A 24,765-nucleotide genomic window follows, 5' to 3' on the forward strand; every position below is an offset into this window, starting at 1 on the left:
AACTATTGAAGCCCATGTGCCCTAGAGCCCATGCTCTGCAACAAGAGGAGCCACCACTATGAGAAGCCTGAGCACCACAGCAAACAGCAGACCTTGCTCCTTTGTGAAGCAGGCTAAATATTTGTATTTTTCTGATATCTAGCATGTCAAGTCTATTGTATTTTGCTGACATACAAAGAAGTCCCAAAGCACCCATTTTTCATAAAAGACTCTTTTTGAGTCTATGCCCAAAATAAACTGAAGAATAAAATTAGCAGCCATCTACATTCTTTTCTTCATTTTCCCTCAGTCCCAAGTTTGTTCTTATGTGAGATCTTTTGTACAATATCTACACAAACTCACTTGTTATAAACATATAAAATACTAAGGAAACTATAGAATATCCTTTTAGTTACTAAAGAAACAATGTGAAAGGAAACAGTGGAGAAATTGTCATGGTTTTTGTTAAATGTGGCCATGTTCATAACATACCATACATGAAACTTTGCATGGTTACTGTCAATTTTTTCTAGCTTGTCTTGATAGAAATGTAAAACAGCTTTGCATCTAAGAGATGAAATGAACACCTGTTTTCAATATTAACAGTATGGTACTCACTCCAGGTTGTTCTGAAGATAGTAGAGCACACCCAGTTCATTGAGGGTCCGAGCATTGTCAGGTGTATCCTTACCTAACGTGAGCTCTTCTAATTGTAGGGCCCGTCTACGTAAAAGGGAAAATCCATACTGGAGAAACAGAAATTCACAAGAATCATCAAGTAAGTGCAATCTGATTCTGAAGCAATATACTAGGGTTCTGAAAAAATCCTTTCTCCTTTTGTTTCCTTTAAAGTAGATTACAATTACTTTAAGTATACTGAATTAATCTAATGATTATTTAAAAATATGCATACTTCCCAGTGACACCACGTTCTTAAATTCATTGAAAGCTATTTTGTGAAAATGACTGAGATATCTTAGCAAAATGAACAGAATCCCTAAATGCATCGAAAAGATTAGGAAACAGAATTAATGTGCATATATTTATTAACCCTATTACTAAACATTTAATACCAGGTACTTAAAATTGCACATAGCACTTGCAACTAATAGACAAGTAAGTCCTGGAAATCAAATGTATAGCATAGGGAATAATGGTAACAATACTGTATTATAATCATCAAACTTGCTAAGAGACTAGGTCTTAATTATTCTGACCACAAAAAAGAAATAATTTTGTGATGTGATGTTATGGTGTAATCATATTTTAATATATAAATGCATCAAATAAATATGTTGTACATCTTATATTTACACAATGTTAGATGTCAAATACATTATAATAAAAAAACTGACTATAGCATTTTAAGTTAAAATAAACAAATATGCTATATTTATTTTATCAGCAGCTTAGAAAAATGAAAAATTTTTTGCACTTGAGGATAATAATTTCTTGGCATTTGAATGTAACATTAAATGTTTACTAAATTTCTTTTATTCTCTTTTCCAGTCCTTTAAAAAATTGAAACAGCTTTTAAGTTCATCTTCTAAAATCTAACCTTTATCATTTTTATTTTTATTGGAGTATAATTGCTTCACATTAAAATCTAATCTTTGAATTATATAGTTCTACTTTTTAAAAATTAAAAAAAAATTTCCCCAGCTTTGTTGAGATATAATTGACATATAACACTGTGTAAATTTAAAGTGTACAACATGATGATATGACATATGTATATAGTGTAAAATGATTACCAAAATACATAGTTACACTTTTTAAACACATACTAATTTGTACTTCTCAGTGATACTAATATTTAAACATGCATTTTAAATCAGAAAATATTAATCAGTACTTCCCTAGAAATTAATTTAAAATCAAAAGTTCTTAAATATGTGAGGTTTATGCATCTACATTATGATACAGAGATGTTCTTTTCCTTTTTGTTCAAATCATAACACAAAAGAAATCTCTCATTACCAAGTTGCCTTTTCTCCTTGCAGCTTTCTGACGAATTTTAAACGATTTTTTCCTAAAATGTTCAGCTTGTTCATATCTTAAAAAAAAAAAAAGGAAGTCAAAGGAAAGCAACATGTCCAAAATGTCATACTTCAGTGAAATGAAAGCACAACGTAAAGCCTTTTTTTGCTAATTAAATACAACATTATTTCCAGAAGTGATAGTCATATGGAATGAAAAATCTTAAACAAAAACTTTCATAGAACAAAATCTAATAAATCTAGTCCTCCAAGTGGTCTTCCATTGGACTCAGTGGTAAAGAATCTGCCTGCCTATGCATGAGATGCAGGTTCAATCCCTGAGTCAGGAGAAGGAAAATGGATCCCTAGAGAAGAAAATGGCAACGCACTCCAGTATTCTTGTCTGGAAAAATCCCATGCACAGAGGAGTCTGGCGAGATATAGTCCATGGGGTCACAAAAGACTCAGACATGACTTAGCAACTAAAAGAACAAGTCTTCCAACTAGCTGACATTTAACTATTTTTCAGCTGATTAAACTCATTTTGAGTTTAAAAGGTAATCTCTAAAAAGCAGTCTAATTAAATGAAAATTCAAAACTTTAGTTTGCTGTATCAGCTAATATTTGGTCACATAGAAATGTGAAAGTCACAAAATCTGTGTGAAACAATATTTTTAGAAGTTAAAAGAAAAAATGCCAATATGTGTCACTTATGATTGAGCAAAAATGATTTCAGATAGAGAAGAGATACCTTTCAGAGAACGTATTATACTAGGGATCAAACTTCTCTAAACTGCTAGCCAGTAAACATTTTTGCCTTTGTGGGTTATGTGATCTCTGTTGAAACTAAAAAGCTACTGCTGAAGCGTGAAAGCAGCCACAGACAATATGTAAATGAAAAAAACTATGGCTGTGTTCCACTTCAACCTTAGGTCCAAAACAGGGGACCTTCTGGACTCGGCATGTGGGTGATGGTTTGCCGCCCCCTGTATTAGTAGTACTCAATATTACAAAGCCAGTCAGCAAAGGAGCTCATTTTCATATCCAGCTCTATGACTCCAAAGTCCATGCTCTGTCCTCCACACGTCTTGAAACAGAGATGAACCTTGCACTTCTAATTTTCTGTTTACCCCATGAAGACCCAGACCAAGAATAATATTTACATATAGTGGATTCAAAAGAATATAGGATAAGGAAAGTACAGGATAAAGAAAAGTACACAGCCACAAAACAATGCCTCCCACATAAGTACATTAAGAACTGTAATTCCCTGTCAAAAAAACAGAAAATTACTAATTGAAATCTTACTTATCTTGTTTCTGGTACAAAGTTGCAAGTGCCTCAAGTTCGCGAGCAATATGTGGATGGTCTGAACCATAGGCATTTTCTGAGATTTCCAATGCCTGTTTATACAGTTGTTCTGCATTGCCAAACTTCTTCCACTGCACATACACACTTGCGAGCTGGTGGAGAGACTGAGCTACTTGTGGGTGATCTGGATCTAAAGCTGTTTCTCGAATCTCCAGAGACCTCTGCAAAGGCACAACAGCCTGGGGAAGAATATGGTTAAAGACCAATTAATATGAGTGAAATCCTATAAGATTTGCCATCTGATTAGCACAACAAATGAAAGCTACATCAATTCCTAGCAAGGAGAAAAGAGTAAACATGAAAACCCATGCAGTCTCTAACTCCCTGCTGAAGTTACCTGACTGAGAAGGCCTAGATCCTTGAGAAATCGCCCCAGGGTTTCATAAAGGTCAGCTAAGCAAACCATGCTCTCTTCACCTTCACAGGTTTTCTCATACTGCTTCAATGAATCAAAGTATTCTGCTGCCATCGCGCTTTTGTCTTTGCCAACAAACTGCCAATAACTCAGCAACTCAGCAAAGTGTCCTCTGTTTCAACAAATAACAGTAATATAATGAAAAAGAAACGTTAAACCCCACTACTGAGTGAAGATGCCACAAATTCCTATCAAGCTACTGACAGTGTATTAGGAGGCCAGTCCAGTGTCGTGAGGTAAAGGTGTAAACTGGGCCTGCCATCTGAGTCCACCGCACTCTGGCTGTGTTCTCTCTCACTTCATCATTCTCGACTGCAGAAGGAGCACCCCGACATCACCTGCCTCAAGTGTTGCTTTGAGGAGATTATGGCTTGTAGCAAGTACTCCATAGTGTTGGCTGTTACCATTAATGCCATTATGGTTATTCACCAATGGAACCCTATCAGAACCCTGTTGAGACTTCTTATGATATGCAGTCAACTGCTGAGTTCACCCCAAGATTATTTTAAATGATGGAAATGAGAAAAGAAGAAACCAAGTACAGGCAAGCTGTCAGAATACCTGCTTTGTATTCTCATCAAGGAACGGGATGATAGAAGTGAGCTTATTCATCGGTAGATGGTATTAAGCAGGACGAGAGCTGTTAAACTGAAGGATGAATCATAGCTCTCCATCCTGCTTAACACCATCTACCGATGAATGATTTGAATCATGAAACACTGGAGGGAGATCAGAAATAATTTATGAGCTGCAACAAAGAAATTTGAGAGAGATCATTAAGGAACGAAACAAATTATGCAGCTAAGTTATGAGAAGTGTCTAAATTTCTAGGCGAGACAGACGTGGGGCTTAGAGGTCAGAAGGTTGGCTCATAAAAAGGTGATCCTGCAAGAGGCAAATTCAGACACACCAGGAGATAACAATGAGACATGAAGGATTCCCCTGGTGGGCCAGTGGTTAAGGCTTGGCGCTTCCACTGCACGGGGTGAGGGTTTGACCTCTGGTAAGAGAAATAAGATCCCACATGCCATGTGGTACAGCCAAAAAGATAGAATAAAAACTTAAAAAAGATTATTATAAAAAAAAAGGGTAATTCTTTCTTTAAATTCTGACACCAGTCAGATCCTATGAAGAGCCCAAAGTCTGGTTTGAAGGCTATACTTTAAAATACTTGGATGCCCTAAGAGGTAGACATCATGAACCACCTCTCTGGGTGGTCTGGATTTAAACCTACTTCAGTGAAAGATTAAGATACAAAGCTATCTCAAAAGCATTCCAGTTCTGATTTTATAAAAACAATACTCTTATCTTTTTTGTTTGGGCTTCCTTGGTGGCACAGAAGTAAAGAATCTACCTACAATGTGGGAGACTTTGGTTTGATCCCTGGGTTGGGAAGATCCCCTGGAGGAAGGCATGGCAACCCACTTCAGTATTCTTGCCTGGGCATCCCCATGGACAGAGGAGCCTGGTGGGCTACAGTCCATGAGGTTGCAAAGAGTCAGACACGACTGAGTGACTAAGCACAGCACAGCATCTTTTTTGTTTACCTCTTGGAAAAAGTAGACATGGCAATTTGCAAACTGTTTAAAATTTCTCCCACATTGTTTTGTATTTTGGTTACCACTGAAAGTGGACTAATTTTTAAATGAAGAATGCCATTTCCCCCTGTTAAACCGGACAACTGTTTGAATCTGTTTTTCTGGGGAAAGATGTCCTACAAATAAGTTTTTTACCTTTTATAGAGGTTTTGAGACACAAAGAGGTTAAGAAGACAATCATGCAGCTTCTGTTTACTTCCCTGCTGCTGGAAAAGCCAAGGCAGTTCATCTGCACTCCTCCAAGTCACTCGGTCCTGACTATTAGAAGAGAAGGGACAACATTCAGTAGTACTGTCCCACATGAGATTGCTTCAAAAGACTACTGGCAAATGTTAAAGGAGGAGATATATATTTGATATATATCCTATCCTTGACTCTATGAATAATACTGAGAAAATTAGGTAAAAATCAGAAACTTTATGAACCTAACTATGGAAATAAAGTGACATTCAGGACCACTGATCAAACTCTATAGGTATTTTCCTATATCTATAGAGTAGGTATTGAACTATTAAAAAAAACCATCAATGGACACAAATTGAATTATCAAAAAGAAAAAAAAATCCCATCAATGGACACAACTGTACACACCCAGGTATTTACAGACACACACATATTTTTAAACTACTTAAACTATTTAACTAGAATAAAATAAAAATGATAAAATGATCCTGCATTGATTTCACTTAAACTTAAATCTTTAGCATAATATTAAAAGACTGACTTGCATAATTATATTTTATTCTTTTGGGCTTAACAGGCGAGGACTTAACCTTTAAAATAATAAGTAAATTTTTATATATTAAGTTATTCTAAGAAAGAAAAAAATAAGGACACAGAGGTACAGTGTGTTGCAGAAGCTAAGAACAACAAAATGGATGTTTGTAATACCTTAGCTGCATGGTAAAATAATTAGTTAGCTTTTGTCTATATGCAGCAATAATGGTGGGACCTTCCATGTATTCTAGTCTCACTGTTTCCCAAGCCTATGGAGAAAAAGAAAAAAATATTACAGTCTATTTTCTGTAAATCACTGTACATCTAACAATGAATTTTTAAAATGAAATTTATAATTATTTCAATTTATAGTTGTATAGTAGAAATAGCATTAGAATATTTAAAAATTCAGTATATATTTATGTGACAACTGACATGAGAATTCCTGTTAGAACTCAAAATATAATACAATCCAAACTTTTAGTGAATACATTAAAAATCTGAAATGTGGACTGCAAAAGTACTAAAAACAGCAAACTATATTTAAGTGATATATTAATACTACAAAGGAGAAAGATAAGCCTGTGAAATTACAAATATTCCACACCTACATGTAACACAGCATACTCAAATGAAAGAATTTATTTACATTAGTTTACATATATAAATTAACCATGGCATTGAAGGGCTTCCCAGGTGGCATTAGTGGTAAAGAACCTGCCTGCTAATGCAAGAGACTTAAGAGATGTGGGTTCAAGGGAAGATACTCTGGAGAAGGGGATGGCAACTCACTCCTGTATTCTTGCCTGGAAAATTCCATGGACAGAGGGGTCTGGTGGGCTACAGTCCAGGGGGTTGTAAAGAACTGGACAGGACTGAACACACACACACACATGCTCAATCCTAGAGAACGTTCCATGAGCACTTGAACAGAATGTGTATTCTGCTATTTTGGATGTAATGTCTTGAAAATATCAACTAAGTCTAACTATTATTTTGTATCATTTTGGCTGGCTGTTGCTTTACTGATTTTCTATCTCAAAGATCTGTCCATTGATGTGAGTCAAGTGCTAAAGTCTCCTATTATTATTGTATTCCCATCAATTTATCCCTTTAGGTCTGTTAGTATTTGTTTTATGTATTTAGTTGCTCCTATATTGACTGAATATATGTTGATGAGTGTAATATCATCTCCTTGTACCGATCCTTTTATCATAATATAGTATCCTTCTTTATCTCTCTTTATAGCCTTTGACTTAAAGTCTATTTTGTCTGATATGAATATTGTAACCCCTGCTTTCTTGTCATTTCCATTTGCTTGAAGTGGTTTTCTCCATCCTCTCACTTTCAATCTATGTGTATCATTTGCCCTAAAATGAGTCTCTTGTAGGCAGCATATTCTAGACTCTTTTTTTTTTAATCCTTTCTGCTACTAAGTCTTTTGATTTGAGCATCTAGTCCATTGGCATTTAAAGTAATTACTAATAGAAATGTATTTATTGCTATTTTAAATCATGTTTTCCCATGATTTTATATTTCTTCTTTGTTCCTTTCTTTTTCTTTTTCCTTTTGGGGTTTGATGATTTTCTTTTGCATTATGCTTATGTCATCTTCTTTTCGGTTTTTGTAAATCTATCATATGTTTTTGATTTGTGGTTACCCTATGTTTCATGTATGCTAACCCCCTTCCTATATCTGCTTGCCTCAGACTGGTAGATATACGGCTCGAACACATTCTAGGGGAAAAAAAATCTACATTTTCGTATGCTCGTCCCCCACATTTTATGATCTTGATGTCCTCTTTTATATCTTCATGTTTGTCCTTCAGCTGTTTATTGTGGTTATCATCACTTTCACAGAAATTTTTAAGTATTTGTGTACCCGGTGGTTCAGTGGTAAATTTGCCTGCCAATGAATGAGATGCAGGTTCAATCCCTGGGTTGGGAAGATCCCCTAGAGAAGGAAATGGCAACCCACTCCAGTATTCTTGCCTGGGAAATCCATGAACAGAGGAGCCTGGAGGGCTACAGTCAATGAGATCGCAGAAGAGTCGGACATGACTTTGCGACTAAATAACAACCAGCTTATTTAAATGATTTACTTTCCAATTGTGGTTTTATCTTTCTGTTGATTCTTACTTCTCTCCTATTTAGATAAGACCTTTTAATATAGGCTGGGTTTAGTGTTTGTTGCTGTTTTCTTTTAGTTTTCGCTAGTCTGAAAAATTCTAAATGATAATCTTGGAGGGTAGAGTATCCTGGGTTACAGATTTTTCTGTTTTAGGACTTTGTCATTCTATTCTGGCCTATAATGTTTCTGTAGAGAAATCAGCTGATAGCCTTATGGGGATTCCCTTATAATTAACTCTTTGTTTTTCTCTTGCTTCCTTTAGTATCTTCTCTTTATATTTTGTTGTTATTCAGTTGCTAAGTCATGTCTGACTCTGCAACCACATGAACTGCAGCATGCCAGGCTTCCCCATCCTTCACTATTTCCCAGAGTTTGTTCAAACTCATGTCCATTGAGTCAGTGATGCTATCCAACCATCTCATCCTCTATCACCCCCTTATTCTCTTGCCCTCTTTATATTTAACTTTTGCCATTTGTTATTATAGTATGTATTGATATAGGTCTGTTTGGGTTTATCTTGTTTGGGACCTTCTGTGCCTCCTGTACACAGGAGGATATGTTTCTTTCTTTAGGTTTGGGACATTTTCAGGCATAATTTCTTCAAATATATTTTCAATCCCCTTTCTCTCTTTCTTCTCCTTCTGGGATCCCTATTATGTATAGACTGACATGCTTTTATAATATCCCATAGGTCTCTTATATTGCTTTCTTTTTTTTTTTTTTTATTCATTTGGTTTTCTGTCTGCTGTTCTGATAGGGTGATTTCCATTATTCTGTCTTCCAGATGACTTATTCATTCTTCTGCATTATTTATTCTTCAATTCATTGCCTTTAGCTCAGCTTTCATTTCAGCAAGTGAATTTTCTACTTTTTCTTGGCTCCTCCTTCTAGTTTCTAGTCTCTTTTTACAGTAACCTATATTACTATGAATAGTCCTTTTTAATTCCTTCAGTATTTTCATTATCTTGTTTCAGTGTCTATTAGACTGAAGAAGTCTGTCTCATTGTTTGTTCTTTCAGGGGAATTCTCTTGATCTTTTATTTGGGAGTGGTTCCTCTGCTTCATTTTACTTATATTTCTCTTACTCTGTGGATTTCGGAGAAACAGCTATCTACTGTGGTCTTGGAGGACCATTTTTATGTGGGAGCATCCCTGTGTAGCCTGTGTGGACTTAATATTTTTTGGTATGAGGGCCATAAGAGAATAATAGGAACAATTACAGGTCAACAAATTCAACAACTTAGAAGAAATGGACAACTTTCTAGAAACATACAACCCAGCAAAACTGAATCAAGAAGAAATAAATAACTTGAACAGACCAATAACTGGAAGTAAAATAGAATCTGTAATTTATAAACTCCTTACAAACAAAAGTCCAAGGCCAGATGGCTTCACAAGTGAACTCTACCCAACATACAAGGAAGAACTTATACCAATCTTTCCTAAACTCTTCTAAAAGACTGAAGAGAAAGGTACATTCCCAAAGAAACTCTATGAAGCCACCATCATCTTGATACCACACCAGGCACTTCTGAAAAAGAAAATTATAGGCCATCTTTGATGAACATAGTTGCAAAAATTCTTAACAACATATTAACAAACCCAATTCAACAACACATAAAGATCATACACCACCACAACCAAAGTGGATTCATCCCAGAGTCATAAGGATGATTTAATATATGCAAATTAATTAATGTGATATACCACATCAACAAAAGAAAAGACAACACATGATTATCTCAATAAAGGCAGAAAAACTATTTGAGAATATTCAACATTCATCTATGATAAAAACTCTTACCAAAGTAGATCCAAAGGGAACATATCTCAGCATAATAAAAGCTATTTATGACAGGCTCACAGCCAGTATAATACTCAATGGTGAAAAGATGAAGGCCTTTTCACTAAAATCTGGAAGAAGACAAAGATGCCCACTCTCCCCACTTCTCTTCAGCATAGTATTTGAAGTCCTAGACACAGTAATCAGGCAAAAAAAAAAAAGTAAAAGGTATTCAAGTTGGCAGGGAAGAATCAAAATTGTCATTATATGCAGATGACATGATGCTGCATATAGAAAACTTTAAAGACTCCACATATAAACTACTAGAACAGATAAATGAATTCAGGAAGATAGTAGGATATAAAATTAACATAAAGAAATCAGTTGTATTTCTTTACACTAACAATGAAATATTAGAGAATGTAAAAAAATATTCCTTTTAAAGTCATAGTAAAAAATAAAATACTTAGGTGTAAATCTTACCAAGGAGGTGAAAGACTTATATGCTGAGAGCTATAAAACATTAATAAATGAAACTGAATATGATTCAAAAAAATAGAAGATATCCCATGCTCTTGGATTGGAAGAATTAATATTGTTAAAATGGACATACTACCCAAAGCAAACTACAGATTTAATGTGATCCCTACCAAATTACCCATGACATTTTTCATAGAACTAGAACAAATGATTCTAAAATTTATATGGAACCATAAAAAGACACAGAACTGCCAAAGCAATCCTTAGGAAAAAGAACAAAGCAGGAGGCATAACCCCCCAAGACTTCAGACAATACTACAAAGCTATAGCAATCCAAACACCATGGTATTGGCACAAAAACAGACCTATGGATCAATGGACCGAAATAGCCAAGAAAAACCCACACACCCGCTGTCAATTAATTTTCGACAAAGGAAGCAAGAATATACAATGGAGAAAAGACAATCTCTTCAGCAAGTGGTGTTAAGAAAGTTGTACAGCTGCATGTAAATCAGTGAAGTTAGAACACATCCTCTCACCATACACAAAAACAAACTCAAAATGACTTAAAGACTTAAATATAAGACATGACACCATAAAACTCATAGAAGAGAACATAGGCAAAACATTCTCTGACATAAATTGTACCAATGCTTTCTGGTCAGTCTCCTAAGGCAATAGAAATAAAAGCAAAACTAAACCAACAGGGCTTAATCAAATTTATAAGCTTCTGTACAGCAAAGGAAATCATAAACAAACAAACAAAAAAAAAACAGGGAGAATATATTTGCAAATGATGTGACCAACAGTGGTTTAGTTTCCAAAATATACCAACAGCTCATACAACTCAATAACAAAAAACCAAACAACCCAATCAAGAAATGGGCAGAAGACCTAAGTAGATATATCTCTAAAGAAGACACAGATGGTGAACAGGCATATGACAAGATACATCATTGCTAATTTTTAGAGAAATGTAAATCGAAACTACAGTGAGGTACCATCTCACACCAGTCAGAATGGCCATCATTAAAGTCTACAAATAACAAATGTTGCAGAGGGTGTAGAGAAAAGGGAACCCTCCTATAGTGCTGGTAGGGATGTAAGCTGGTACAGCACTATGGAAAACAGCATGGAGGTTTCTTAAAAAACTAAAAATAGAGTAATCATAAGATCTGGCAATTCCACTCTTGGCATATGTCCAGAAAAAACTATAATTTACATGCACTTCTGTATTCATGGTAGTTCTCTTTACAATAGCCAAGACATGGAAAAAACCTAAATGTCCATCAATAGGAGAATGGATAAAAAATACATGGTACATATATACAATGGAATATTTACTCAGCCATAAACAAAATAATTGAAATGCAGCATGGATGGACCTAGTGATTATCATACTAAGCGAAGTCAGAAAGAAACAAACTGTATGATTACCACTTACATGTGGGTTCTGAAATATGACACAAATGAACATATCTATGAAACAGAATCACAGACATAGAAAAGAGATTTGTGTTTTCCAAGGGGAAGGGGTAGTTGTGGAGGGAAGGATTGGGAATTTGGGATTAACAGATGCAAATTATATGGTAAAAAAAAAAAAGAGTTATATTAGTCATTATTTACTATGTGCTAGAAATCATGTTTAGGACTTCACCAGGACCAATTAATTATTCACAACTTCAATTAATTATCTTCACAACCCCTGAGGTAAGCTGAAAACATCAGCCCAAGACTCAGAGAACATGCCCAGGGTTACATGAAGCTGTAAAGAGCTGGGCTGTGATCTGAGGCAGAGTGACAGAGCCCGCGCTCTCAAAACATGTATAATATACCAATAATACAATGAAACATAAAATTGAAAAGACATTTTTCTCTTTCAGAAAAAACTACCTTTTAAAGTAATAGCCATTTCACAAAGGTATTTACTTCATAAGAATATTAGCCAAATTTTGTATCTAACCTAAAATTACTGGAAAAATATCTGTAATGTCAAATTTGAGATTTCAATTTTGTCTTATAATTGAAATATTTGAAATAATATGGTATTATATAGCATGATACATATGCAATGATATGTGGACATTTCAATAAGTGAAAAAACCTTACTAAGAAAACATTTACCTGTAGATGTTGAAACTTGAGCAAACCACAACCATAAGTCAACAAACACATTTTGTGTAAACTGTAAATAAGGGAGGTCAAGACAGTCCAGGACATCTCAGGATAGAGTTCCATCAATTCTGACTCATTCACACCATTGTGACTAATATTTACAAGGCAGAGAATCTAGGTAGATAAAATAAATTGACAGTGATTATACAGTACCTCTATTGTTAACTAAATCATTAAAATGTCCATAATTCTTTTAAAATGTCATAATTCTTATTAACTTGTTCAAATTTATCATTCAAGTGATTTAATAAACCAAGAAACAGATTTCTCAAAATAAAACACACTTTCCAAAAGACACTAATCAAGAATAAGACACTGTACATATAAAATCTAGCATGCCAAAGATAACATACACATAGAAAAAGTTTAGTGAAATTAAAACTGCAAGAAATGTATTAATAAAACTAATGATAGAGTTCCAATTCTGGGAAGATGGTGGAAGAAAACACCCCTCTTAGTACAAATGCCTCTTAATATCAGATAACAACAAGTAAAAAAACATTTCTAAAATCATAATTGAACCTTCAGAAAAGAAAGGGAAATCCCCCAAGTATCCCAAACAAGTAGGAAACTGAAAATTTATATAGATAAATAGCAGAACAAGAAGACAAGGAAGCTTGTGGGCTTGGAGGTAGAATGAAAAGTCCAACCTACAGGAACCCCCCAAGCTGAGAAATAAACATAAAAATGGATCCAGGTTAAACTATAAGGGTCAGCAAGGTTGTTAGTAAATTTCCAAAAACTAAGTTGAATAGCCAGCAACAAAAAAGTTTTACAGGTTATTTTAACTACTACAGAGTCATTAGAAGCAAATTTTAACAAAAGATGTTCAAAACTTTTTTTTTTTTTTTAACATAATCAAGGATTTATTTCCTCATTCACATCCCTGTCTTGTAGTTGTTGCTGCTGCTTGAGTGTTAGTGGGTTCACAAGGAGTATCAGAGGGTTTGTTTAATCCCTAAGTCGTGTCTGACTCTGCAAACCCATGGACTGTAGCCCACCAGGCTCCTCTGTCCATGGGATTTCCCAGGCAAGAATACTGGAGTGGGTTGCCATTTCCTTCTCCAAAAGATGTTCAAAACTTTTATGGGAAAGAAGATAAAATGTTATTTGAAAATCATTCAAGAAGATGACTAAATAAATGGAGAACTATCTAGCTTTTCATGAAGGAGAAGATATAAGATAATTTTCTCCAAATTAGCCTCTAAATTCAGTGCAATTCCAATTAAAATTGCATATTGAATTTCCATGGCACTTGCTGAGCCAATTCTAAAAATACGCATGGGAAATGAGCCAAGAAAACTATGAAAAATATTAAGAGGGGGTTTACCCAATGAAATATCAAAGCTTACTTTCAAGTTCTAATAGTTAAGACAGTGGTATTGATAAGGAATGTAAATTGGAACAGAAGAGCCTAGAAACAGACTCATGTTTATATATGAGCTTGATACCTGAGAGGTGGCATTTCAAATCAGTAGAAGAGATATATAAAGTAAAATGAACAATTAACTAGCTATATTTTAAAAGATTAAGAATTAGGCTCCTGGGAATTCCCTGCAGTATCCCAGGTTCAACTCCTGGTCATGGAACTAAGATCCTTCAAGCTGTGCAGCGTGGCAAAAAAAAAAAAAAAACAATTAGATTCCTTCCTCGCACAATAGATAAAAATATGTAATATGCATTAAGGACTTAAACATGCAGAACAAAATCATAAAATATTTTGAAGGGAAAAATATGAAATCACTTTTATGACAGCAAAGGATTTTAAAAAAATAAGATAAACAGGCATAAACCATAAAAGAAACTGTGGCTAAATCTGACTTTATTAAAACAAAACATTGTATAATGATGTTATAAGGTTAAAACACAAGAACAGGGAAGATAATGATTTGTAAACTCTATAACAAAGAATTTGTATTCAATATCCAGAACCTTTAAAAACTAACAGATCAACAAGAAAAAGTCAACTCAGTTAAAAAATGGGTAAAGGACCTGACCCAGCAATTCACAGAAGATGAAACAAGAATAGCCAAGAAGCGTGAAAAGATGAAAAATCTCCTTGATAATCAGGAAAATGAAGATTCCCTGAGATATCACTTCTGGTCATAAGCATGCTATGGCAGTGGGTATAGTATATGCTTGAAACATATTTAACATTACATGGATTTACCATTTACTTCAATTCACACACAGATGCAAACATGGCAAAATAATCTTCCCTTTATAAGTTTATTACATTTTACCTGTTTCATTAGTTCTTTATCTGTATCATTTGCCATGGACTCCTGGATAGATCGCAGAACAAGCCTATATAATGAAACAGTATCTTGACACTGGAAACACTGAAGAAGGATTTTATCTAAATTGCCTGCTCTCCCAGCACTGTTGGAATTGAGAACAAATTTAATTTCTTACAGTCTGCCAACAACTGAATAATTGGGGTAAATAAAAACAATGCTCTACTTTATCTTTTTTTATACTGTTCAACTGGTAACAACAGGAATTCAATAAAACATGGCCCAGGAAAACGTTCGTTTTATGGGGCTGCTAGAATCGTCAGAGTTGTTTCAGTATACCATTTAATTCAATGCAATAAACATATGCTGGGACTTAACTATGTATCAAGTAGTTACTGCACACTATGGAACATAAAAAGAAGACATGGTACATCTAGATGCACACCACCTACATACAGGAAGCAAGAAAATAATTACAAATAAGTATTATTAGTTAGCCATGCAAACTAAATTTAAACAAATAGAACCAGAATTTGGAAAACATCAGCTTAAAGAAAACAGTAGATAGGGTTTGTTTTAAAACATTACATAATATTTACCAGTAGTTTCTTTCTTTAATATGTAAAGAATGGTGAAAAAACAAAAAATGGTCCATACTCCCTCTTAAAAGAGATAACAAAAAATACAAAATGCATGACTTAACACTTTTGAATTGTACTCATGCAAGCCACTGATATTCTCAGATTCACTGCCACAACTCTGGGGACAGTGGGAGGGGTCAGTGAAAATATAGGCAATTCAAAGTTTTGAAAGATTTTTTTCATTTCACATTTGGTGCTTCAGGTGAGAATGTGGAATTGAGAGACAACAGTACTAGATTAAGTTTCCACAAAATGAATTGTGCTAGGATTATAACCTACTCTGATGAATACCAAAACAAGCATTAGTCTTTTTTTTTTTTTACCTCTGGTTGCAAACAGACAAGGTGAGGCTGTCCTGAAGAAGTAAAAGTAGTAAAACTCTACTGCGTATATAAAGGCACATTACAGAGAATGTCTAAAACAGAAGTCTCTGCTGTAAGACGAAATGTTTATCAGGATGTGGGAACAGAGACACTTAAAAATTCCTACCAATATACCTATCTACCAATACTGAAAGATGCCTGAAGTAACATTTTTTATGCCTCATTTACCTCCTCACTTTCCCAAAACTAGGGGCCTCAAGGTGACAATTTAGAACAAAGGTGGCCTTCTTTTGCAGCCTCAAGTTGAAAAAAGGTTAGTGTGATGAAAACCAGACAAATATATCCAACAAGTTCTAATATTCAAGGGCTAGCAATTTTCAGTCAAGTCACAGTATCACAGTCAAGTTACAGTATCACAGTTAGAACCCCAGAATCTTAGTGGCCTGAGAGATTGCCATAATGATCAGTTCTGTTTCACACAGTGAGGAAGCATTCTGCAGCAAACACAAAATTGCTGAAGATGACATAAAATAACTACCACTTACCGTGCAATCATTTTGCCGAAAAGAGTGACGTAAAGAGCATTGCAGGTTGTAGCAGAACGACAGTGTCGTTCTAGCTTCTTCTCCTGTACCAGTTAACCAAAAAAACAAAACAAAACAAAACAAAAATACAAAACCACCCTGGAGTTAAGTGGCCTTTACAACTGAGCCATCAGCAAACGTCCCTGCAGAAATAACAAAGTTCCTGCCACCTCATCAATGGCATCACTGCCGTGTTGTGGTAAACCACAAGTGCTGTCAACATACAAATGCTTTTTCACTTTTAAAATACTGCTTAATATAATATAGTAAAGTAAGCCTTAAGACCAAAGTCTTTTTTATTGCTTGTTCTATATCTGTTATTAGTTTAAGGGTAAATGCATTTAACAAACTAATAACTAGTCCAATTTTCTTGGAACCATACAGCGTTCCTATATTGAATTTTAAGTCTCATATAAGGTATTTTTTTTTAATAAAGAAAGCTATAGAGAGTAAAAGAGAGCAGCAAAATTAAAAATACTTACCTGCTCTTTACTCAATTTAATGTCTACAGAGTGGCATTCTGCAATTATAATAGATTTTGCATCTTTTGGATTTAAAGGGTCAAGATGAAGTGTAGGCCACAGCCTTTTATTTAAAGAAAAAGAAAAATTAAATTCTTTTCTAATAAAACAACAAAGCTGTAATCTTCCCATAATACAAATCAAAGTCCATTATAAGAATTTTTTATACTACCTTCATAAAATTAATCTGTTAAACATATTAAGTAACATTATTTCCTTTATACATGTTATAACATGCATGTCATTACTTTTAGCAACTAATCACAACAAACACTGTTATAAGATAAAAGCTTATATATTGACAGTAAACTGGTAAAACATTTCTAGTTCTATGTTCTATATGATTAGTAAAATAACATTTGTATTGGTACCTATGAGGAACAGTGCCAGACACAGTCTTTGACCAAACATTACTTGTAATTCAGTCAAATTTAATCACCCTATAACATCCATCCTCAATGAAGTGCTGAAATTCTTTGTTGGAGAAGGGGAATCTTATGCTTTTTATAAACCACAAATCTGTGCTTTTTACATAAAAAGCGTAAGACTTCCCCTCCCCATCAAGCTAGTGAAGGTGATGGAATTCCAGCTTAGCTATTTCAAATCCTAAAGGATGGTGCTGTGAAAGTGCTGCACTCACTATGCCAGCGAATTTGGAAAACTCAGCAGTGGCCACAAGACTGAAAAATGTCCATTTTCACTCCAATCCCAAAGAAAGGCAATGCCAAAGAATGTTCAAACTATTGTACAATTACACTCATTTCACATGCTAGCAAGATTATGCTCAAAATCCTTCAAGCTAGGCTTCAACAGTACATGACCAAGAACTTCCAGATGTACAAGCTGGATTTAGAAAGGGCAGAGGAATCAGAGATCAAATTGCCAGCATCCGTTGGCTCATAGAAAAAGCAAGAGAGTTCCGGAATAACATCTATTTCTGTTTCATTGACTAGGCTAAAGCCATTGACTGTGTGGATCACAACAAACTGTGGAAAATGCTTAAAGAAATGGGAATACCAGACCACCTTATCTGTCTCCTGAGAAACCTGTATGCAAGTCAAGAAGCAACAGTTAGAACTGGACATGGAACAACAGATTGGTTAAAAATTGGGAAAGGAGTTCATCAAGTCTGTATATTGTCACCCAGCTTATTTAACTTATATGCAGAGTACATCATGCAAAATGCCAGGCTGCATGACTCACAAGCTGGAATCAAGATTGCTGGGAGAAATATCAATAACCTCAGATATGCAGATGACACCACCCTAATGCAGAAAGCAAAGAGGAACTAAAGAATATCTTGAGGAAGGTGAAAGAGTGATAAAGCTGGCTTAAAACTCTACATTCAAAAAATGAAGATCATAGCATCTGGGCCCTTCACTTCATGGCAAACAGCTGGGGAAAAAGTGGAAACAGTGACAGTTTTTATTTTCTTGGGCTTCAAAATCACTGTGGACAGTGACTGCAGCCACAAAATTACACTTGCTCCTTGGAAGAAAAACTATGACAAACCTAGACCACATATTAAAAAGCAGAAACATCACTTTGCCGGCAAAGGTCCATATAGTCAAAGCTATGCTTTTTCCAATAGTCATGTATGGATATGAGTCATGTTTCTCACAGCTGGTGAGAAATATTTCTATCTCTGCATTTTAAACCAAAATTATCACCAAAAGGACCCAATTGCACTGAGCATACTTTTAATCTTTGCAAGAAAACTGAGTGCTGAAGAATTGATGCTTTCGAATTGTGGTGCCAGAGAAGACTCTTGAGAGTCCCTTGGACAGCAAGGAGATCAAACCAGTCAATCCTAAAGGAAATCAACCCTGAATATTCATTGGAAGGACTGATGCTGAAGCTGAAGCTCCAATACTTTGGCCACCTGATGGAAAGTGCTAACTTACTGGAAAAGACCCTAATGCTGGAAAAGATTGAAGGCAAGAGGAGAAGGGGGAGACAGAGGATTAGATGGTTCGATGGTATCACCGACTCAATGGGTATGAGTTTGAACAAACTCTGGGAGATAGTGAAGGACAAGAAAACCTGGCGTGTTGCAGTCCATGGGGTTGCAAAGAGTTGGACATGACTTAGCAACTGAACAACAAATACACATGTATCTGTTTACATTCATGAATTTATATATGGTATATGTGTGATACTAAAATTTCTTGGTAGGGAGGTGATTAGGAAGAAAATTACTAAAAAGGCTCCTGGGGTAGGGAGACAAAAATAGATTGAAAAACACCACTTCATAGAACTCAACCACTGCATCCCTTTTTAAGTATTGGACTTGCATTTCAGGATCACGGGTGTCTAGTCTTATTTTTCCTGGCCCAGCTCTTCCCTTGTTTTCCTCACCCATAAATTTAACTGCCTACCAGAAATCACCAATTGGAGCTATAATTGACAACTCAAACAAACCATGTCTGAAAACAAAACTCATGACTTTTCCTCCACAAACCTGCCTGTCCTTTGTGTTTCCCATCTTAGTTTATGGAACCACAGTTTACTTAATTTCTCAAGCCAGAAACCTGGAGGCCATCCTAGTCTTCTCCCTCACATCTCAGATCTAACTTCCCACAAAATGCTATAGATTGCATCCTTTTCCTGAATTTGTCCACTTCTCCCTATCCTCACTCCCACTTATATGAAAAATATGAGGAATAATCACGTATCAAAAACCTTTCTTTCTACTTCAAATATTTCATGTAACCAGAAATAACTAATGTTAGCAGCTTACCTCCATGCTGGAGGGCATGTTTCTACATTCACAGAAACAATTACTCTTACATTCACAGGCAGTGGATCTATCAGCCATTTCATGTGTTTTTCAACTTGCTTAAAAATATAAGAACAAAATTCCATCTATTAATTCAAAATATTTCAGAAGCTTTCCAATTAAAATAAAATTCTCATTATATTTCTCATTATTATTAAGGGTAAAATCTTATTTGGGGATTATTTATCTCAGAATTAGAAGAACAAGTGGCAAAACACTACCATCACTGATCCAAATTCTGGGCACGTAAGGAAATGTCAAAGCCCTAAAACTATGTCAAAATGAACAATATTTGCTAATTGTGAAAATATAGTTTGTCATTCCCAACAAGATACTAGTGTCTACTGGCATATATATGTGTGTGTGTGTGTGTGTGTGTGTGTGTGTGTGTGTGTGTGTGTATTATCCACATGCTTCCTCTCTATAAATTAAGCAGAAATAAAAGAAATAAAATCAACATTTTTTTCTCACAAACATGATTTCAACATCTGTCATTACTGATATTTTTTGTCTCTTTCTGAGTGTATCAACAGGTTACAAAGTGCAAACATACCTGAATTTGATCTATAGAATCAATAATGATGATGATGCTGCCTTGATGACGGGCAGAGAGTTTTTCCAGCCAACGTGGAAATTCTTCCAAAAGCTTGGCAGGATCCAATGTCAGAGCAGATACTGACCAAGAATGCTGCATCAACTACAAAATGAGAACACATACAAATTAAAGTAGCTACACTTTATCACAGCTGGTGAGAAATATGTCTATCTCTGCATTTTAAACCGAAATTGTCACCAGAAGGACCCAATAACATTGAATATACTTTTAACCTTATGCAAAACCAAAACAAATGGGTAATACTGAAAATTAGTTTATCATCAGGTCCTCAGGCCAGACAACTTCTGAATCTAAATAAAAGTTGTAGTAACTCCAAAATTGGTATATTCTACCTTTAGAGTCAGTCGTTTAATAATCAAGGAAGCCTCTGAGCTGGTTGACATGGGTCTCCCCACAAAATGAGAAAGAATTAGTGTGTTAGGGGAATTCTTCTGTTGTAATTGGATCCTGAAAGAAAAAGACCTTTTGTAAGACTGATAAACCTCCTTTACTGTCAACAAAAAAGAATTCACAATGCATTAAGCATCAACTGCTACCTGTTAGTAACTACACAGTCAGTTAATTTTGAATTAATATGGGAAATTTCCACTTTTAGATTTTTTTAAATAAACCTTTAAAAATTATAGCTTCATTTTACTTACAAATTGATGTGACTAATGTAAATCAAAACACTATAAATTTGAGGTTAAAGTATTAGTAAAATGAACATTAACCTAGGAAAAAAGAAGTTTCTACAGTAAGTACAAAAATAATATTTTGAAATATAACTTTTAATAAAAGGGCAATAAAAAGGAAATAACATAGGGTAATTCCTCAATGTAAATAATAACTATGAATGAAAGAAAATGGTCTTACCTCTTGTTTTTAAATAACATGATGAACTAAAATAAGAGTTTATTAGCTTAAATGAACCTTAGTCCATAATTTAAAGAACTAGTTTTACATTCATAGTAAAGATTATCCTTTATTTTGATATTCTTTATGATTTATTTCACCCTAAATAGTCTTTGTCTTATTTCAAATATTTAAAATCCCAATGAATCATTAAAGATGAGCCCAGTAACTGAAAATAAAGGTACACGCCTCTATGATTCACCTGATTCCCTGTCACACTGACCACCCCCTTCAGTTCAGTTCAACTGCTCAGTTCAACTCTGTGACCCCACGGACTGCAGCACGCCAGGCTTCCCTTCAATCACCAACTCCCAGAGCTTGCTCAAGCTCATGTCCTTTGAGTTGTTCATACCATCCATCTTATCTTTTGTCATCCCCTTCTCCTCCTGCCTTCAAACTTTCCCAGCATCAGGGTCTTTTCTAATGAGTCAGTTCTTATCAGGTGGCCAAAGTATTGGAGCTTCAGCTTCAGCATCAGTCCTCGCAATGAATATTCATGATTGATTTCCTTTAGGATGGACTGGTTTGATTTCCTTGCTGTCCAAGGGACTCTCAAGAGTCTTCTCCAACACCACAGTTCAAAAGCATCAATTTTTCGGTGCTCAGCTTTCTTTATGGTCCAAATCTCAAATCCATACATGACTACTGGAAAAACCATGGCTTTGACTAGATGGACTTTTGTCGGCAAAGTAATGTCTCTGCTTTTTAATATGCTGTCTAGGTTGGTCATAGCTTTTCTTCCAAGGAGCAAGCGTCTTTTAATTTCGTGGCTGCAGTCATCATCTGCAGTGATTTTGGAGGCCAAGAAAATAAAGTCTGTCACTGTTTCCATTGTTTCCCCATCTATTTGCCATGAAGTGATGGGACCAGATGCCATGATCTTAGTTTTCTGAATGCTGAGTTTTAAGCCAGATTTTTCACTCCCTCTTTCAATTTCATCAAGAGGCTCTTTAGTTCCTCTTCACATTCTTCCATAAGGGTGGTGTGATCTGCATATCTGAGGTTGTTGATATTGATATTGACCACTCCCTTAGCTCTGACCTATACAATTTATATGGGCTTCCCTGGTGGCTCAGTGGTAAAGAACCAGCCAGCCAGTGCAGGGGACTCAAGAGATGCAAGTTCAATCCCTGAGTTGGGAAGATCCCCTGGAGAAGGAAATGACAACCCACTCCACTATTCTTGCCTGGGAAATCCCATGGACAGCGGAGCCTGACAGGCTACAATCCATGAGGTCACAAAAGAGTCAGACTTAACGACTAAACAACAACATAATTTATGTACACAATCACAAATGCTATTTCTTTCTCATTTTGTATCTTCTAACATTCAAGTTGTATATTTCTCAGGGCATGAGTCTGTTATTTTACTACTTTTGCTTTTTTAATATTCAATACAGGCCCTGCAGGAAGGTAGACATGCAATAATTCACTTTGTTGAATGAGTTCAGTAGTTCAAATGCTGACAACAATAACTGTTTAATTGCACCGCATCATACCACTTTGATAAAAGAAGGGACTTTCCAGAGCCTGGTCCTCCAGATACAAGAAGGGGTGGAATTGGTGCTGGTGCTGCCACAAGATCATTAAGGCGCTGGTAGTACTAGAAATAAAAATGAATTTAAATTGTAAATTGTGAGGAAGAACATGCCTCTTCAAATGCTAAATAGAGTCAATTTCCAATTATCCTCTGAAATCAGTGGAGAAAAGCTGCAAGAAAAAATGAAATCTACTTTTAATCAATAGTACCCTCATAATTGCTTGTTTTTATGTTTGGTTAAATATGTCCAAAGGAGTAAACTAAGAATGGGCCCCAATTTCTTCTGCTACAGTATTAACATAAATTAATGGATGAGGGGCAGCCTTTCAGATCACTGTGGGGCTTTGCACCGTTCAGATGTTCTGCAGAATGTTGCAGGGAGGCTACTATATTACCCTGAGCTCCTGAACTATGGTAAGAACCACAGAAGACCTTGAGGGAATCATCAGCAGGCATCACATATCTCCTAGTCAGAAGAACACCTGTTCTGAAGACCATCTCAGTTTCCAGGGATTCCTAAGAAACAATGAGAAGGTCTTATCTGAGGCCTTGGAGTCACCGAACTGGCTACAGAGAATCAAGTTAGGACAGGCCACCTAGGATCTTTTTGAAATTGAGTGAATTCTATGCAAAGCCCAAGAACTCTTATTTCTGAGGCCTTCCCCAGATAGGAAAACCTGGTTCAGAGCTGAAAAGGAACTTGCTCAGAAAACTGCAATATCTCAGTTGTTATAAACGAGTTTCCAAAGTCATTTTGGGGGTTAGGATGTTTAAGTGTATCAGTGGTGTAAATGTGATAACTGATCAAAAGAATGTGTAATAAGGAGTTTTGTGTGAGCTTTAGGGTAGCAGAGATTTCTAGCAATTACAATAAATAATTACTTAGTATAGTTTTTCAATCAGTTTTTTCTATTTGTCATATCATATTTCCCAGGAATTCAAATATTTGTGATAGAAATGATGCTTCTCAAGAAACAAAGGGCTTATTTGATTTATGACCTCATAAACCTCGTAAATTGTTAGGTTGTATGACCTAACAATTTGGTTCATGGCCCCACCTAAAGTCCAGGTGGCTTAAAGTGGTAAAGAATCTGCCTGCCAATGCAGGAGACTCAGGAGACCTGGGTTCAATCTGTGGATCAGGAAGATCCCTTTGGAGGAGGAAATGGCAACCCACTCCAGTATTCTTGCCTGGAGAATCCCATGGACAGAGGAGCCTGGCAGGCTACAGTCGATAGGGTAGCAAAGAGTCAGATACTACTGAGCATGTACACAAAGTCTTTTTATAGACCTGTGTTTCCCACATTAAGACTCCTTGCCACAGAAGAAAGCATAGGATTTCTAGCCAGAAGACCTAGGTTAAAATCTTACATCTGCAATCTACACTCTGTAGGCTCATAGGCAAACTATAAACTGAACCTTAGGTTCTTCAATTACAAAATAGTGACATCTTGCCTTCCTTATGAAATAACAATTTAACATTACCATGGGATGGGTACCGTGTCAATTGCTTTATGTGCAAAATCTGGTTTAGTCCCCCCAACAACCATGTGAGGTAGGTTCTATTAGTTATCCTCATTTTATACACAAGAAAGTCAAATCTTAGAGCTAAGTAGCTTGATCAAAAGCCATAGTGAGGAAATAGTGGAACCAAGACATAAAACTGACAGTCTAAATTATAAAAGCCATTAAAAGTTCTATAAAAACATAGCTTTTAGTGACAATTACTGTAATATTCTTTAAGATATTCTTTTATTAATTTTTAAATATTAAGTGATTTTTAAACTTAAAGATAGATTCTTTGTACACTTCTAGTCTTGTTTATTCGCTTATATATTTAAAGATGCTGAAGGACAGATCTGCCTATTGCATTAACTACTCTACTTTGTTTTCCGGATGTTTGATATTTTGATTCCTCTAGGAACTAGAAGAATAGATAGCCTTACTATTTTTATCAGGTTTGCTAGGTATATTATCTTAGAGAATTGCAGATGGTAGCATAAT

General features: G+C 35.4%; 1 protein-coding gene across 3 annotated transcripts in view; it reads right to left on the minus strand.

The window, feature by feature from the left end:
- NPHP3 (nephrocystin 3) overlaps positions 1–24,765 on the minus strand; it is a 56,727-nt gene that overhangs the window by 8,747 nt on the left and 23,215 nt on the right. For 2 of the 3 annotated variants that reach the window (XM_043874621.1, XM_043874620.1), the window contains exons 10-23: positions 22,721–22,824; positions 20,661–20,775; positions 20,266–20,409; positions 19,674–19,771; positions 16,895–16,997; positions 16,374–16,456; positions 14,871–15,009; positions 12,577–12,741; positions 6,234–6,328; positions 5,478–5,600; positions 3,667–3,856; positions 3,267–3,508; positions 1,960–2,035; positions 598–725 (exon numbers count right to left, since the gene is read on the minus strand). In XM_043874621.1, the coding sequence (XP_043730556.1) occupies positions 598–725; positions 1,960–2,035; positions 3,267–3,508; positions 3,667–3,856; positions 5,478–5,600; positions 6,234–6,328; positions 12,577–12,741; positions 14,871–15,009; positions 16,374–16,456; positions 16,895–16,997; positions 19,674–19,771; positions 20,266–20,409; positions 20,661–20,775; positions 22,721–22,824 (1,805 nt within the window). The remainder of the gene's footprint in view (positions 1–597; positions 726–1,959; positions 2,036–3,266; positions 3,509–3,666; positions 3,857–5,477; positions 5,601–6,233; positions 6,329–12,576; positions 12,742–14,870; positions 15,010–16,373; positions 16,457–16,894; positions 16,998–19,673; positions 19,772–20,265; positions 20,410–20,660; positions 20,776–22,720; positions 22,825–24,765) is intronic. The other variant, XM_043874622.1, reaches the window with a different exon arrangement.

Source organism: Cervus elaphus, chromosome 19 (assembly GCF_910594005.1).
Source record: "Cervus elaphus chromosome 19, mCerEla1.1, whole genome shotgun sequence".
Taxonomy (NCBI): domain Eukaryota; kingdom Metazoa; phylum Chordata; class Mammalia; order Artiodactyla; family Cervidae; genus Cervus; species Cervus elaphus.